The 17,101-nt window shown below is 39.8% G+C and overlaps 1 protein-coding gene across 7 annotated transcripts in view; it reads right to left on the bottom strand.

Moving 5' to 3' along the window:
* LOC107981437 (protein unc-13 homolog A) overlaps positions 1 to 17,101 on the bottom strand; it is an 893,220-nt gene that overhangs the window by 638,607 nt on the left and 237,512 nt on the right. For all 7 annotated transcript variants that reach the window (XM_031927059.2, XM_031927063.2, XM_032601854.1 and 4 more), the window contains one exon: positions 6,352 to 6,542. In XM_031927059.2, coding sequence (XP_031782919.1) covers positions 6,352 to 6,542 — 191 coding nt within the window. The remainder of the gene's footprint in view (positions 1 to 6,351; positions 6,543 to 17,101) is intronic.

Here is a 17,101-nt window from a genome sequence, read left to right as displayed (position 1 = left end):
CCCTTCGTGAATGTCCTTTTTGTTGGCATGCCCAGCAGATCATCTCCGGGCAATTCAATGCCCGGTGCCCCACTTTACAGCAGGTGAAGCACGTACCATCTCCTCGCCTCTCCCCTCGAGCCACGGCATTAGCGGTCGGACGCACCAGGCCGCGCCATACGGTAGCTCTCTTTCTCCTCGTTGAAGCTCTCTTTCTCTCACTCGTCCTCTCCTCAACCTCGATAGAAGGCAACTCGTCACCAGGGCCTGCATGCTCTGTCCTCTCGACTGCAGCGGCTCTCTGGGTCTCTCCTTCCTCCTTGTACGCCGCACCGGGAACGCGCATCTTCTCCGCTGGCAGCGGAGGTGCGTAATGGCTATCTAACTCTTTTAGCCGCTCCCAGCGTCGGCCGTACCTCTCCAACTCTTCCCAGCTGTTGACGCATTTTTCGCCAATAGCTCTCCGGTATTCCGGAAGGAGGTTCTGATATGCGATACGAAGCAAATCACGTTCGGATGGAGGTCGGCGAAAGCGCGAAGCCAGATACTGAAGAGTCGCGATATACGCCGCGATCTTCTCTTCTCTGTGCTGCGTTCGCTTGCGCAGATCTTCCTCCAAATCCTCCCGACAATACGGAACCATGTATCGGCGACGAAAGGCCCGGCAGAACATTTCCCATGTTCGCAAGCTCTTTCTCTTCGCCCGATACCAGCGGCTTGCCTGCAACTTGAAAATGCACGGCAACACCGCTAGCAGCTCGCGGTCTGGCACCGCTAACGCTACTCTGCACTCACACAGTCGATCAAAGAACTCCTCCGCCTCCTCGTGATCACTCTCGCCCGAGAACTGGAGCTCCCAATGCTTCAGGAACTCCAAAGCCCTGAGCGAGTCGGCTGATCTTTTCCGGCGTTCGGATGACGTCAGGTTCGCTGAGTTAAACTCGCAGCTCGAGTTAACTTCGAGCTCGCTGTCACTGCTCAGCAAACCTCTCTGTCTCCGTCTCTTTCTCGACGCACTTTTCTCTCTCCTCTCACTCTCCTCCTCCGACTCCTCTTCCGCACTCTTCTCTCCTTGTCCACTCTCCTCCTCCGACTCCTCACCCGAGCTCACACAGCTCCGTTGCATACTCGGCCGACCTCCAGAGTTGCCCCAAGAGACGCGGCGTCGCACCGTTTCGCGCTCTGGCTCTAGCAACTCTTTGTCCGCGTCACCAATATCACTCGTGAACACAGACGGTCTGCCTCTCAGCTGGTCTAGAGTAGCTGGGCGAACTGAATCAGTCGTTTTGACTGGGGCTCGCAAACATGGCTTTCGCCCTATTCGCTCTTCCTCCATTTTACGCATCTGTTCTATTGCCTCAACCCGTACCTGCTCTCGCGCCGCCTCCCTCGCCTCCTCACGGACTCGTTGCAGCCGCCGCTCATGCTCTAGCGTGGCTAACTCGTCCCGCAGCTTCGCTCGAGCTTCCAGGAGGGCTTCCTCGTAAGCTTCTCGCCAAGCTACAGAAAGCTCCTCCTCAAAGACTCGAGCTCTCGCATCCTCAAGAGTGAGTCCGCATTCTTCCAACTCTCTCACACGAGCGTCTCTCTCGCTGCAATCGACACTCACTCGGCTCGCATAGCCGCTGTTTACGCTGACGTCTATGCTTGAGCCCGAGCCTCCTCGCAACACATCTCCCTCAGCCACGTCACTGACTGTGCTGGAGGTTGCGCAGGCCGCGGTCCTTGCTATCATCCTTTCGGACAACCGCAAGTAACCTGTCCGTTCGCACCTCGCGATCACAGTACACACACTGTCTCTCTCACTCGAGCACAAACTTGAAGATCTCTCTTGGCTCTCATTGTCACTCGACAACGAGACCGAGGAGTCTCCTTGCTTCCGACTTTCGTCGAAAAGCTTTACTCGCGAGCCCCGCCGACGACGCTTATGACGTACTGTGTGCCAGTCGTCGCCGTTGGCTGACTCGCTGTCGCTAGAGCGCACGCGTCGCAGCACATCTCGTGGGGACACGGTAGAGCCTCCCACGCTATCACGTTTAGCGTTGGGCTCTACTCCGAGTCCCACTACGAACGGCCGTTTCGTCAGCTGATTCATCGCACAATATGGTGCGACTTCAACAGCTGACGACTGATCGCTGAGCTCTCTTCGCCGTCTTTCTCCACACGAAAATACGTCAGTAGCTTGCCTCGTGGCCCGCTGCGCATCTTTCCGTCGCTCACACTCCGCGCACTTTACACTAACACTCGCGAAAAGACTTCACCTCTCCCTTTCGATGATCGCGAATCCCCACAAGGGATGCCAATTGCGACGCTGTGCCTCCCAACACAGGTGCGCAACACCTAGAGCCTCGCATGCACTAGGATTTTTTTAAACGTAGGATTTGACCGCGATCATCACGTTTGGGAGAACGCTAGGGAGAGGGGAAAATGATCACACACAATGGTTAAGTTTTATTGCACATGTATTTCGCCCAGCCCTTCCCTACAATACGGTGGCTGTAGTGCCTCCCGCGCACAGTTTAGCCACGCAGGGCTTACACTGGGACGCTTAAACACGAGCCACGCTCGTGCAGCAGACGGCTGGCCACAGGCCCAGGTCCAGTCCGCTGACGGCTGACTCTCTCTCTCTCTCGAGTGCACTGGCCAGACGCCTCGCCCAGAAGACGTCTTGGTGTGCACCCGCACGGTACACCAACACCCTGGTCTCTCGAGTTCTCTCTCTCTCTCTCTAGTGTGCCCGCACCACACTCGTCTCACTCTCGGATCTCTCTCTCTCTCTCTCTCTCTCTCTCTCTCTCTCTCTTTCTCTCTCTCTCTCTCTCTCTCTCTCTCTCTCTATCTCTTTCTCTCTCTCTCTCTCTCTAATACTTTCTTACTCGCTCTCTCCCTGGTGGACGTCCGTCGGTGCTCCCGCCGGCGCCTCCCTGACTCTCGTGGACCTGGTGACGGCTAGCTTCCTCGGCTCTCCCACGCCAAGGCTGCTGGTTGCTCTGGTCCTCCGGACAATGATGGCGGACTGGCTAGCTTCCTTCCTCTCGTGCGGATGGTTGCTGGCTCGTCCGGATGTAGGCACTTGCTCGTGCCAACGCGCTGCACCTATGACTCTCTCACACTCTCACACACTCGCACAACCTCGGGAGACTCTCCCGATTCTCCTCGCAACAGAGGAGGCCACGTATCTCTCTCGCACGTCGACGTACTCCGTCGACAGTTGTGAGAGAACTCCCCGAGTTCCCGCTCGTTCTCGCGCTCACTCTCCACTCGCGCTCGTCGGGCCCGCTCATCTTCCTCGCGCCTGATTGGCTGGCAGTCCGCGCGGATAGCGAGTCGCACATCGGCGCCCACTGATTGGCTCGCGACATGCGGAGGACCAATCAGCGCGCGCGCCGTCGAGGCTCACTCTCGCGCCAACGATGCTCACTCTCGCGCTAACGTGGACGGTTAGCCGGCCCGTTCCTCGAACTCGAGGTCAGGCTGGCACCGACAACAACAATCCAACTCGCTTGTTTCTTCCGCGCACTCAGAGCTTGGCCGCATCGAACGAGATTCCTCGTATCGACGCGGCTGCGACGTTTGCAACGTCGCAGGGATATGATCTAAAACAAATAGTTAGTCTGTTAAATTTTGTTTAGCAATCTCGAATAAAAAGTAAGGCAATATCCACAATATGCATAAAAATAATATATCTAAAAACGTTTACACTTATAAGTTTGAACAAGTTTTCATGTATTTTTTCATACTTACATTTTTGATACCCATAACATTGTGTTCAAATCTATAAAGATGTTATGTATACTAAAAGAAAATCTATGAAATGACAATTACTAAAGTGGATATTATCATCGGAAAACAGACATTTGCACTTATTTAAATGCTTCTGCCCAAACAATATTCTTTATAAGTTGGGTATCATCCGTTTCATTTTGAATAAACAATTGATTTTCATTTTAACATCTAAAAAGGGCAACATACAACTGACCGTGAGAAAAAGTGGCTTATGAATATAAATACCAACTGTGTCAAAACTTGACCTTGCGAATTAGTTATAGTCATGGCAAAAGCCAAAATTAGAGGCAATCGACGATGGAATATTACGAAAGGCAAAGATGTATATTTACCGGTGTCTAAAATAATTCTTGGAATAAAAGCAGTAGTTCCCTTTTTATCACCTGTAATAATCTCAGCTTTGATATTATGTTTGAACAGTTTAATTATTTTCAATCTGGTACCATTGCAAAGACCGTCATTTATACTTATATTTCGAATGAGCATGACTATTGTACTTTTTTTTAAAGTCAATTTATGTACTGGGAAACCTGGGAATTTCAGAGAATTTAAATATTCTATTGGATATTTTAATTCAGCATTACTATGAGTTTCATCAACACCTTTATGTCTAGCGTAATCCATACTATAATATATAACTTCCTTGCTATTAATTTTTTTCAATATTTTTTTATTTATTTTGTAAATATCTTCATTATGGGGCGATAAAATGACTCTGTTTGAAAGATCATCATTTACAGATATAACTGAAACGTAAATTTTATTGCATATGTTATTAGTTTTCCATTTATCTGGAATCTTAGAACTGTCAATATGTCCATCACCAATATTTAAGATGAAAAATTAATATTTTCCGATCTCATATTTATCTTTAATTTTAACACCTTGAAGTTCTCCCATAGAAAAGAGGATTAAATTGTTTCATTAATAATTTTGTATTTAGTACCATACTTGATTACAGTAAGTGTTTGTCGATAGTCTCCTCCTTAAATAATTAATTTTCCAGCAAAAGGTATGCTACTCAAGTTGCAAATGTCCCGTAAAGTATTGTCAACGATTTCTAAAGCATTTTTGGGGATCATGGATGCTTCATCCCAAATAATGACATCGCATTCTCTTATTTATTTTTTTTTTTTGCTTAAAAAATAATAAATTAAAGTATTGTACAAAAATATTTTTCCTGCCCCTCTATGACCATCAATGAGTATCATTGTATCCCTGCATGATTTTGTTATATAATTAAAAATGTAAATTTCATCTTTGTTTAATTTTTCGTGCAAAGAATTGAAAACTTTTATGTATTTGGTAATGTTTGATTAATGTTCAGTCTGGGAAAAATTTTGGTCAAGTTAAGGTTCTGGCAAACCAAAATACTACTACAATTACTATAATTTTCAGAAATCAAAATATTGTTTATAAATGTTAATGCTTTATTTTCAGCATTATCATTAAAGTCTTCGCAAAAATGAACAGTATATTTTTCCCAAATTTGTTTTGCCAGTGATAATTTAATTAGTAATTAGAAACCAAGCAAAAAATTTATGTAATTGTACTGGTAACATAATATGACATGCTACGTCAAATATATTGAAAATTTCTTTGTCATTTTCTACCAATCCCATAACTATTGCAGTATCAATAAAAGTTGGATAAAACTTACCCTTAAAAGTTTTTAAGTCATCAAAAGAAGTAGCTCCCATTACTCGGTGAAAAATTAATTTCATATGAAATAATTCCTTTTCTTTGGTAACAACGCAAATTAATCCACCTAAAGTATTGCTATTATTTTTAAGTCTAATCTATTTTTTTTTAGTAAAAATATAGCGCTGTGGTATATTAGCGTATACAAATTTTCTGTCATAATCATCTATTTTTTTCAGTTTGAACCACGCTGTAAGTGTCGTTTCACAGTTTAATGCACTTAAATCTATATTGTTTTCATCAAATTTTATTGGTTGTTGGCCTGGCATGTGAAGAGCTAAGAGTACTGCAGTCTGTGAATTTCCAGTTATAAGTAATTCATGTATTCTCCATGCGGCTTTCATAGGGCTTAAGTATCTACAGTCTACATGATTTGTAATTTCATCATATAACAAAGGGTTTAAATTTCTTTTTCTGCAGGATTTGTAATTTCATCATATAACAAAGGGTTTAAATTTCTTTTTCTGCAGGATTTGTAATTTCATTATGTACTAAAGAGTTTGTATCTTTTTTTTTGTATTCTAATTAAAGCTCTATCATGACCTTTGTGTAAATATTTGTATAAGTATTTGATACTCATAATTGAAGCACAATATTCTGTATTTATGTGACAATGGCATTTTTTTAAAAGAGTCGGATTATAGGCTACTACCATAGAATTATCAACATTTACAATTTCACCATCGATCCTCTTATTAAAATGATAGTTTTTATTTCTATTGCAAAATCGTAACGAGAAGATTTCGAAATTATAAAATTATACAATTAAAACCGAAAATTGAAATTAGGGGGTTGGCGAGCGAAGCGAGCAGGGGGGTACCCCCATAGTATTTACTATTAATAATTGTAATCTATGTAAAAGACAAAATCATAAAATATAACTACCTGTATCTTGTATTGTGATTTGGTCTGCTATTATAAAATAGTGGCTCGGAAGACTCCGCATTAAACAAACTTAAACGGTTTTTAGATAAACCTCTAGCATGAAGAGAATCACCAAGCTGCGTAGTAAGTCCACAATTTAAAAAGCCACTATATACTGCACGTGCTTCTTGAGTATCTGCAGCCATAGGTACCTTAAATTAATATAAAAAATAATTTTTTATCGTTATAAATATTTAATGACTATCAATCAGTGATATTATTGATAATATTAATTTAGTTATTTAGTTAATCGTACAAAGCAAAAAGAGGAGACTTATATTAACAGAAGTAGCTGAAAATGAATTGAATGTTTAGCGGTTTAATGTACCAGTATTTGGACACGAAACAGGAATGTCCCAGCGTCCCAAAATACTAGTAGCATTATTCTGATTCGAAAATTTTAGATTAGACTAGGGAAGGGATATATTACTAGAGGCAATGGAACGGGGTGAAATTGTAGTGGGACTGGTGGGAAATGAGCTATATAATTGGACGGATGTTGACAAAGAGCAAAGCGAGCAAGACTCATCTAACTTATAAGAAAGTTCTGTTTTTCGGTTCTCTTTGAATTCTCACTATTGAGACATTTTTTACTAACATAAATTCTTATTTTATATTTTTCAGAATGGATCTATCTGCATTCAACAAGATTGCTGAGCGCGAGTTCTTGCCTAGGAAGAAAGTCACAGACTTAGAAAAAGATCATCAGTACATGGTGGCTGCACGCAAGGAGGTCAAGACAAGGTTCGACACAAAGGTTGTGGCCGAAATCGATTACAGCTTTCAAATATTTTTGCCAGAAAAGATCACTTTAGCACTTTTGAAAGATCTAGAATTTTTCTATAATCTCTCAAATGCGGCGAAAAAACTTAGTTGATTTATATCATATCTGGGTAAAACTTCTTTTAAGTTCAGTACTTTCTAAAATAATGAAATACAAAGATTGATTATTTTTAAAACTATTTATTTATTCAAACTTGTACATAATAAACATGAATAAATACAGCATTTAACACAGTTACTGTTTTTCTTATTAATTTATATCCTAGACAATTCATACAATCTAATTTTTATATATCCAACTATTATGTTTGTCACTAAATCCTAACCATTTAACATATACGCGTTTACCACTTTTCTTTAAAACTTTTTCTACTAAATAAATTTCCAGAGACATAGTTTTATAAATTTTCGTTTCATAAAAGCCGCCAGAGACGGGTTTATCATAATAATCTTTGGGGTGGTAAGTTACTGGGTCTGTTTTTACAACTCGCGTTTTTGTGAAAATTTCCGTAGACCAGTTTGGCGTGTAACCTATTTCAAAAAAATTTGTTATCCTACTTATTTGTACTTTATCTCCTACTTTGAAATTCAGTTTTTTCACTAGCGATATTTCATTTGGAAAGCGTCTCTTGATTTCTTGCTCATTTGCCTGTGTAGCATTTTCAGACTCGATTCCTGTTGTCCGATGTTTTCTCGAATTGTATGCTTTGAGCAAGTTAGGTAGAATATCTAACCATTTATAGCTTCCTTGTTTGCTGAATTCTATCCACATTGCATTTTTTAACGTTCTATTGAATCGTTCGCATATACTTGCATGAAGATTACTATGTGAAGAGTATAAGTGTATATTGTGCTTCTTCATAAGTTTTTGAAAATTGAATTGTAAAATTCTTTTCCTTGGTCAGTTTGTCGATTCTTTGGTACTCGTCCTTCTTTTAGTATTGACTTCATAGCTGTAGTAACATCATTAGCACTCTTTGACTTGACTGGGACGGCCCATGCATACTTTGAAAATATATCTATGACAGTGAGTAAGTAATGAAAACCTTTGTTTTTTTTAGAATATGGTATCATTTCTACAAGATCAGCTTGTCAAGACTCGTCTATTCCACGTATGTCATATTTTATTCTCTTGTATCGCCCACGTGCAGGCTTGTGCAGCTCTTCAGCTACTCTATGACGTTCCATCTTCGTTTACAGTTAATGAAAATCTATCTGGAAATTCTTCTATACGAACTTTTAATTGTTTATTCACTTCTTCAATGATATAATCAACACCAGAGTAATTGCGTAGAGTTGTACTATAAAGATAACGCAATTTTGCATTTACTTCCAATTGATGTTTTTCAACTTGCTGCTTATATTCTTCTATAACTTCACCAATTCCAGCAAGTTTAGCAGCTATATAATTAACTTCAGTTTATAGAATAACTTTCAGTGAATGAAAGGTGATTGCATCGTTTGGATGATAGGGCTGTCCTAGGTTGCAAAGTCGCTTATTTTTTAATCAAAATCACCGTCCGGTGTAAAATTGAAACCAATGCCTGGAGGACCACGACTCACTTGCGAGCCCTCAAGTTTTCTTCCAAACACATCGAGACTCATAGTAGTACTGATGCCTGTAATGTACATAGTAGTACTAGTTGCCTGTCAATATACATATATGCCCAGCTTTACGTAATTCCTCAATAATCGACTGGATTTCATTGTCGTGATTATTATTTCCAGCTGATCGTTTGGCAATAAATAGTCGAAGTCTCTCAGAAAGCTCATTTGGATCATCCCAGTGGACCAGATCAATGGAAGAATTTTTCTTAGCTATTTTATATTTAGGTATGAGTTCTCCTTCGCTGCTGTTGTTCTTTTTACGTGGAGTGCTGCGGAACATTAATGCTAAGATATTTTTATATTCATTACTTCTCGACATTCGGATAGATTCATCTTTGCTGAATTTTTTCATCATCATCATCATCATCATCATCATCATCATCATCATCATCATCATCGTCGTCGTCGTCGTCGTCATCGTCGTTTTTTCATTTTTATACTGTTGTTTTGATCTATAATGTGATTGGATGGTTGCTGTAGTGGGCTTTCACTTTTCATCTCAACAAGTTTCTCAAGTGGTGTGATGACTGGTTTTAGAGTATCAACTGTAAGTTTGAGACTCATAATTCCTTTTTTATTGCAAAACAGTCAAATCCTTTTCTGTGTCTATCCTCATTTATCGGTCTATCATTTTTCCAACATTTAGAACAAAGATTCCGAAATTCATTGAAAGTTAAATCGATATTCACATGTGATCATGATCTTTATAGATATGTTTAAGATTTAGATAATCTTGTCGATAAATTACTAACAAATTGACATTATCCCTAATGAGATGTTTTCCTCTATGAGCATAAGATTGACATAGATAGAAACTATCTACACTCTTATATCTCCCCATACAGAAGAATGCTCTGACGTTATCCTGCTTCTCATATGCCACATCATCAAAAATCATAATTGAATTCGGAAGGGCTTCATCTGGAGATACTACAGAATCATGCTCACTGAACGGAAGATACGATACTCCTTGAATCGGATCCCAGACGTATTTGAGAAATTGATACTTTGGCTGATTCAAGGATTTAGAGTATACATACAAATTTTCAAACCTAAGACCATTGGGGTCTGTAATTAAAGCCATTAAACTATTTGTGTTTCCTCAGTTTGATGGACCACAGAATACTGCTCGTATACTATCTGGTAGTAATTTCCCATGACGCTTCTTTCTCTTCTCTTTTCCAAAATTTAAATTCGTGACAGGGAGTTTAATGTTCTGCTCGGTAAAATCCATGTTCATACAACAGAGTCAGATTTAACATTGAGCTCTTGAAATATAAACGCTCGTTTTATACCATGAACGTCAGTTGTGAATCAACACTCGAAGAAAGATGATCATACACAAATCTCAGAAACAGCCAAAAGGCTATAGATTGCTTGATAAAGTTATGAATAACTTACCTGTTGAAATGCATATTCCTGGATATCGATACTGCAGTCCCGGAACCAAATTGAAAAAGCGAATGAAAAGAAGAGATCCTGGTATTAATCCGCTTGATCAGGTGTGTAAAAAACATGACCTAGCTTACTCCGATAAAAACAGAGATCGTAAAGCTGTTGACAAGATGTTTGCTAAGGAAACTATGCAACGTGTCAGAGCTAAGGATGCTAGTCTTGGCGAAAAAGCTTTTGCTTTTGCTGTTAGCAATGCTATGAAATTAAAATGAAAAACTGGAATGGGACTGAAATTTAATAAGTTAGTGACTGCGGCTAAAAAATTAATGTCAACAAGTAAATGTTCTCGCAAGATTGTTCATTCAGCCTTGAAGGGTGCACGTCAAGCTGTTAAAAGTGTAAGTGGAAAGAAAAAAGTTATAATTCCACGTGTTCTGCCGCTTCCATCAAAAATTGGTGGAGTTCTTCCTTTTATCATTCCATTGTTCGCAGGACTAAGTGCTACCAATGCTCTAGCAGGAGGTGCTGCTGGAATAGCTAAAGCAGTTAATGATGCTAAAGCTGCGCAGAAAAATCATGAAGAAAGTAACAGGCATAATAAGACCATGGAAGCAATTGCTTTAGGCAAAGGTCTTTATCTTAAACCCAATAAAACTGGAATAGGATTATTTATGAAACCTCATATCAGTCGTGGTCATCAAGTCAGTAGAAAAAAAACTTCGATTTAACTTTGCCAAATCGTCCACCGACTGACTACGATCTAAAAAATATGCTTATATGATGAAAATCTCAGATTTCCGAGGTGTTTTCATGAGAAATAATCTACCTCCCAATAGTCCGTGGCATAATGAAACAGCAGTGGTTACCTTGGACGACTTTTAAAATAGAGGCACTCACTGGGTTTGCTATCGCAAACATGGTCCTGAAGTGATTTATTTTGATAGTTTTATATGTGGCCATCTTTGTCTTTTTTTCATAGCTGGGAGACTATAGAAGAGGTGCTCACAGACGAATAAAATCATTATCTTCCGATCAGTCATGGAAGATAGCTTCACTCTGAGTCTCTCAGAAAACTCATCTGTCTTAGAAGCGCAATATTTTCCTTCGATTGAACTACCAAAGCATAAAAATTTTGTCTTGGGTTTAGTTGAACTTTTATCAATTAACTCTATTCCCAATATTGACTATTCAAATAATATACTGATACTAAACGGAGATATTATTATTAATATTTCTATTGACACTTATGAGATTTATGCTATTAATCAATTTTTTCAAGCAACTTTGAAATCCAAAGGAATCGAATTCTCTTTGAAAGCTAACAACAATACTCTTAGAAGTGAAATTCTCTGCAGTCATCCGATAGATCTCATACCTTACGATTCCATAGGTCGTCTCCTTGGCTTTGCTCCTCGCACTCTTGAAGAAAACATTTAACACAGCTCTAATTTACCAGTGAAAATATTGAGAATCAATGCACTCGGAGTTGAGTGCAATATTACTGGAGGTGCTTATATCAATAATAAGCAAGTTCATACAATCTATGAGTTTTTTCCCAGAGTGCCTCCGAGATAAAAAATCATAGAAGTTCCGTCACACGTAATATATCTACCCGTCAGTGTCAAGTGCATAGATCATCTACAAATTCAAATGGTCGATCAGGATGGAAATTTAGTGAATTTTTGAGGGGAGGAAATCACTATTAGACTTCACATCAAATCTGTATAATGGGCATCGTTTAGAATTCTGGATCGTATATAAATCAGTTATCATGACAACCAGTCATCAGTCGACCGAAGAAACTCAAACCGTTAACACGCAAGAGCATTCAGCTTCTGAAAAGTCTAGGACTAAAAGTTCGCGGAAAAAATTCATGTGCATAATTCTTTGCTGCTTCCAGAAAAATGGACGAAATTCTGAGCATTCGATCAGGTGTCGTATTCGATGAGTCTATTGCTCATTACGAAGTACACGCACATCAACCATACTCATCTCTATCCATATATGTAGAAAATTGCGAGAAAAAGGTGGATCAGCAGCACTTGCTAAAACTAAATTTGTCAATAATGCCATTTGTTATCTGTTAGATATATTATAAGACGATATCAAATCGGTCGTAGATGATAAGGGAAATTTTGACGTTGCGATCCCACTAGGTATGATCTTGGGTTTTGCAGAAGACTATAAAAAGATTATAGTTAATATGAACCATAAGCTCATTTTCACAAGATTGAGAAGCGACTTGAACGTAATAATCCAGGAAGGTACTGTAGCATCTGGTGTAACTACTTATGAAGATTACGATGTGAAAGTATCAAAGATAGAGTGGTTGATGCCATATGTTGTTGCATGTGATAAACAAAAAATCCAGCTATTGAATTTCATTTGTAAGGATATCCTATCTCCATGTGTTTCCGTTCTTGGAAGTTATTTGAATATCCTTTTCTCCCAAGCACTACTAAACACGTCTGGACTGTGAAAACATCAAATCAATTGGAAAAACCTCGTTTTGTGATCCTTGGACTACAAACAAAGAGAAAATCATCGAGAACGCCAGTCGATTCGACAATTGCGAGTTGAGTAATGTGAAACTTTTCTTGAATTCACAATATTATCCATACAACAATATGAATCTCGACATATCTAAAAATCAGTTTGCCATTCTCTACGATATGTACGCTAATTTTCAAAAATCCTACTATGGAAAAGATCCGCAACCGCTGCTGACAAAGTCTTCGTTTCTCAACTTAGCACCACTCGTAGTTGTTGACTGTTCACAACAAAACGAATCTCTTAAGAGCGCTCCTGTCGATGTACGTCTGGAATTTGAGGCTAAAAAAGATTTTCCCGCTAACACTTCAGCCTACTGTCTGATCTTACAAGATTGTATCGTTAAGTACAATCCTATCAGTGGGGATGTCAAGAAGCTCGTCGTGGCTGCACTGAAAAATGGATTATGCAGTAGACATTACTGGTTTAAAGCAAACCGGAGAAGATTATATTCTAAAGGAATTAGCAATCATACCTCTCAGGAAAAATAGTGATCCTGTTGTTCTATCATTCAAAAACCCCTTCTCATGGAAAAAACTCTCAGACAAAATGCAAAGGGAAAACAATTGGCTCAAACATAATTATAATGGCATCAGGTAGAAACGGATGGATATGACTACACTTAAATTGGAAACTTGCTTCGTGCCGCTTTACATGACGCATCAATAATTTTTGCCATGAGTGCATAAAAGCAAAAATGGCTTCAACGATTCAAATTTCCTGTTCACAGCATCAAACAGTTGTCTATCCGTCAAAACTATATTTTAAGTGCGTCACAGTATGCACAAATCATAAACTAAGCTATAAGACGACCTGTGCATTGCACAACTTCAAACTCATGAAATGGTTCTATAAGCATAAACTGTAAAGTAAAATAAAAAAATTTTAAAAAATCGCTGCCAATTAATTGGTAAGTAGCTTACTCCAACTAAATTTATAGGTCCAATAAATAACATACTGTTTTAATATATCTATACATCTGCTTGCTAATATATAAGGCGGTCTTTGATACATAATTTAATATAAGTTTTGGATGGTTCATTGTCTAAAAGTTTGCAGACCCCTCTGTTTTTTTATTATAGAATATGAACACTGATGTCGTCAATTTTTTTTCACGGAAATTCACTTATGTTTACATGTGTTCCTAACAAACCTAACCATCAAAACAACAGGCTATTCGTTAGATAGGTTGCTCGCGCAATTTTCGAGAAAACGATCTTTACATTTTAGCTCTTTAGTTGAAAACCGCTCAACGAAATCATTTAAAATTTCAGCAGCAGATAGCTTTTTTTATAGTGAATCACTAAATAAAATTTTGAAGCATTTGACTACATTGTTTTAGAGATATAAGAAATTAAAAAATTTTCAAAAAAAAAATTGAAACTTTGATATCTTACGAACCATAGGAGTTTGAAAGCTGTGCAATAAACTTAGCCAAAACACAAAAAATTTCTACTTTTTCCCGAAATCTCAAGTGCAATAAGGCCTTTTTGCGTCCGTAATCATCAATCAAGGCACAAAAAAACTCGAAACGAGACACAAAATTTTTTCAGTTTTCGATTTATTACTGAAAAAATAAGTAGTCAAATCATTTCAAATTTTAGTGGGATATAATTTGACACGTGACCCATCGACATGATTTTTTTCGTGAGGTTATGATGTTTAGTTTCAGAGATATAAATTAAAAAAAAATCACCTTTTTCATTGTATCTGCTGAACAAAGCGGTCGATTCATTCAGTCAATTTTATTCTCTTTCAAATGCATTATAGCTGAATTGTTAGTAGAAGAGTGACCTTCTTCCTATCTATCCCAAGCCTGACTTCATCAGTCAGCTTAATTAAGCCGGACTGCGTGCTGTGGCCAGTGCGAAAACCAGTTTGGAAGTTGTCAAGATAAAGTCTTGTTTCAAGGTATTCAGAGATTTGATTGTGCACCAGCCACTCCAACGCCTTGGATAGGAAACAAAGTAGAGAAATCGGACGGTAGTCTGTTACAGCTTTTGGAGAGTTGATCTTGTTTAATGCTCTTACGAGCGATGACTTCCAGGTGGAAGGAAAGCGTGCCTCGCTCAGACAGGTTGAAAATTTGACAAAGTAAAGGAGCGAGTATTGGCAATGCTTTGGAGATTACAACTTGTAAGATGCCATCGCTTCCCCTGGCCTGGGTATTGAAGTGTGATACTGCAGCCAACACGTCCGACTCTGTGATAGCCCTGAAGATGAAATATTCAGGGAGGTCTAGACTCTCAAGGGTTCGCAGATACTCCTCAACAGATGGAGCTTGAGGATCATTTGAAATGGAACTAAAGTGTTTTTTGAGAGCATCTGGAGAGAACCGAGCAGGTGGAGAAGATTTAGAGGTAGTAATACCAAGATTTTCAAGCTCTCTCCATATCTCTGCAACGTCGGTCAGAGTATATGTGACAACAGTTTCTTCAAACAAAGTCTCAAATTCTTGTCAATTATTTTTGCTAGAAAATTGTAGGGCTATCGACAGTAGATATAATTGGTCTTAGGGGAAAATTTGTTTTATGAATCTTAGGCGATGCTCGTTGGATACGCCGACGACGTGGCAGCGGTTATAACAGCACGGAATGTGGGCATCGCGCAAGCGAACCACGGATTGACTTTAGCACTTGATAAGACCGAAATTGTCCTATTGACAGGAAAGCGGATACCGACCATCATACCCAAGAAGGTAGGCAGCGAGACTATAACGACGAAACCACCTGCCAAGTATCTAAGAATAACTCTAGACACGAAGTTGAACTACGGGGAGCACCTAGATCTCGTCTGTAAAAAAGCTACATCTAGAATAGCGCAACTTAGCCGACTCATGGCTAACGTCTGTGGGCCTAGGCCAACAGTTTGGCGGCTACTCATGGTGACCACTAACTCTATCCTGTTATATGGAGCAGAGGTGTGGGCCGACGCTATGACTATGAATAAGTATCGCAAAAAGATTATGGCGGTACAGTGAAGGGGGGCCCTTAGAATATCATGCTCCTACCGGACGGTCGCGGCCGAGGCATCGATGGTAATCGCGGGGATAATCCCCGTAGATCTTCTTGCGATTGAACGCAAGCGGATCTACGAGGCTCGTTTAGTGTCGAATAGCACCTCAATTGCCGCGGAAGAAAGAGAAATAACAATGCGCAATTGGCAGACTAGGTAGACCGATTGTCCAAATGCTAGATGGACTAGGGCCCTTATAAAATATGTGGGCCCGTGGGTGGACAGGAAATGGGGGGAGGTCAACTTTTACCTTACCCAGTTTTTCTCCGGTCACGGATACTTTACGAGCTACCTGTTCGCGATGAACAGGGTGGCAACACGGGGTGTAAGTACTGCGGTGATGGATGGAGCGACGTGAGACACACGTTTTTTGACTGCCCTCACTGGGCTGAAAAGCGTAGAGCACTGGAGCTGACGATAGGGGCGTTCACGCCCGAGACGGTAGTTGAAACGATGCTTGACAGCAAGCAGAACTGGGACCAGATAACGGCGTACTTGGAGACGGTTCTCGACGCGAAAAACAATGACGGTTGTTTACAAGACTAGTTGACGGCTAGCACAGCTTAAGACAGGCGACCCCCCGAAGGAATGCGAAAGCCGTTACCGGGGGGGTTTTCGCGGCCCTACGAGAAGTGGAGTTTTAGTGAGTATACCTGGCGTTTTCCCACGCCAGGAGAGTCTCACACACGGGGAGCCTCGCACGGCTCCTGTGATGGTGCATTAAGCATTTCTCCAACTCTCTGGATAAACAAAAAAAAAAAGAAAGTGTGCAAACATCATTCGAGTGAAAGTTTCGTACACTGTTTTCAAAACTCTTTATAGTAATTAACATATCTTGTTGATTGTGGCTAGAATTAGTATTAAAATTATGACCCATTAAAACAACATCTATAACATCAGGAGGGAGATCAACAATAGACAAATTCTTTACCCATTTTTTGTTGTTGTGTATATCAGTACTATTCGAAATATTATTTTGCTTTTTTAACAATATTTCGATTTTGTCATTAAGAGAGTTTTCTAATGTATATATAATCTATCTCTCCATCTGTCATATGTTTGAGGAAATCAGATATGAGATTAATGCTATCGAGATCCATAAATGTAAGGACGTTAATTTATCTACTCTCATGGAAGAATGGGTATCGATCAACCTCAGTCAGAGTCTTATCATTCAAAACGCTAGCTGACTCGATGTTTTAATGAATAGTGATGGCTACTTTGTTATTTTTATACCTTTGAGTATGATTTCAGGCTTTGCTAAAGATTATCGTAAAATAGCAGGCAATGTAAAGCATAAACAAATATTTAGTTGATCGAGTAATGATTTAAATGCTATTATTTAAACACCTACGACACC

The sequence above is a fragment of the Nasonia vitripennis genome (assembly GCF_009193385.2).
Source record: "Nasonia vitripennis strain AsymCx chromosome 3 unlocalized genomic scaffold, Nvit_psr_1.1 chr3_random0009, whole genome shotgun sequence".
Lineage (NCBI taxonomy): Eukaryota > Metazoa > Arthropoda > Insecta > Hymenoptera > Pteromalidae > Nasonia > Nasonia vitripennis.
Note: the sequence above shows the minus strand (reverse complement) of the source record. Positions and strands in the feature narration are given on the sequence as shown.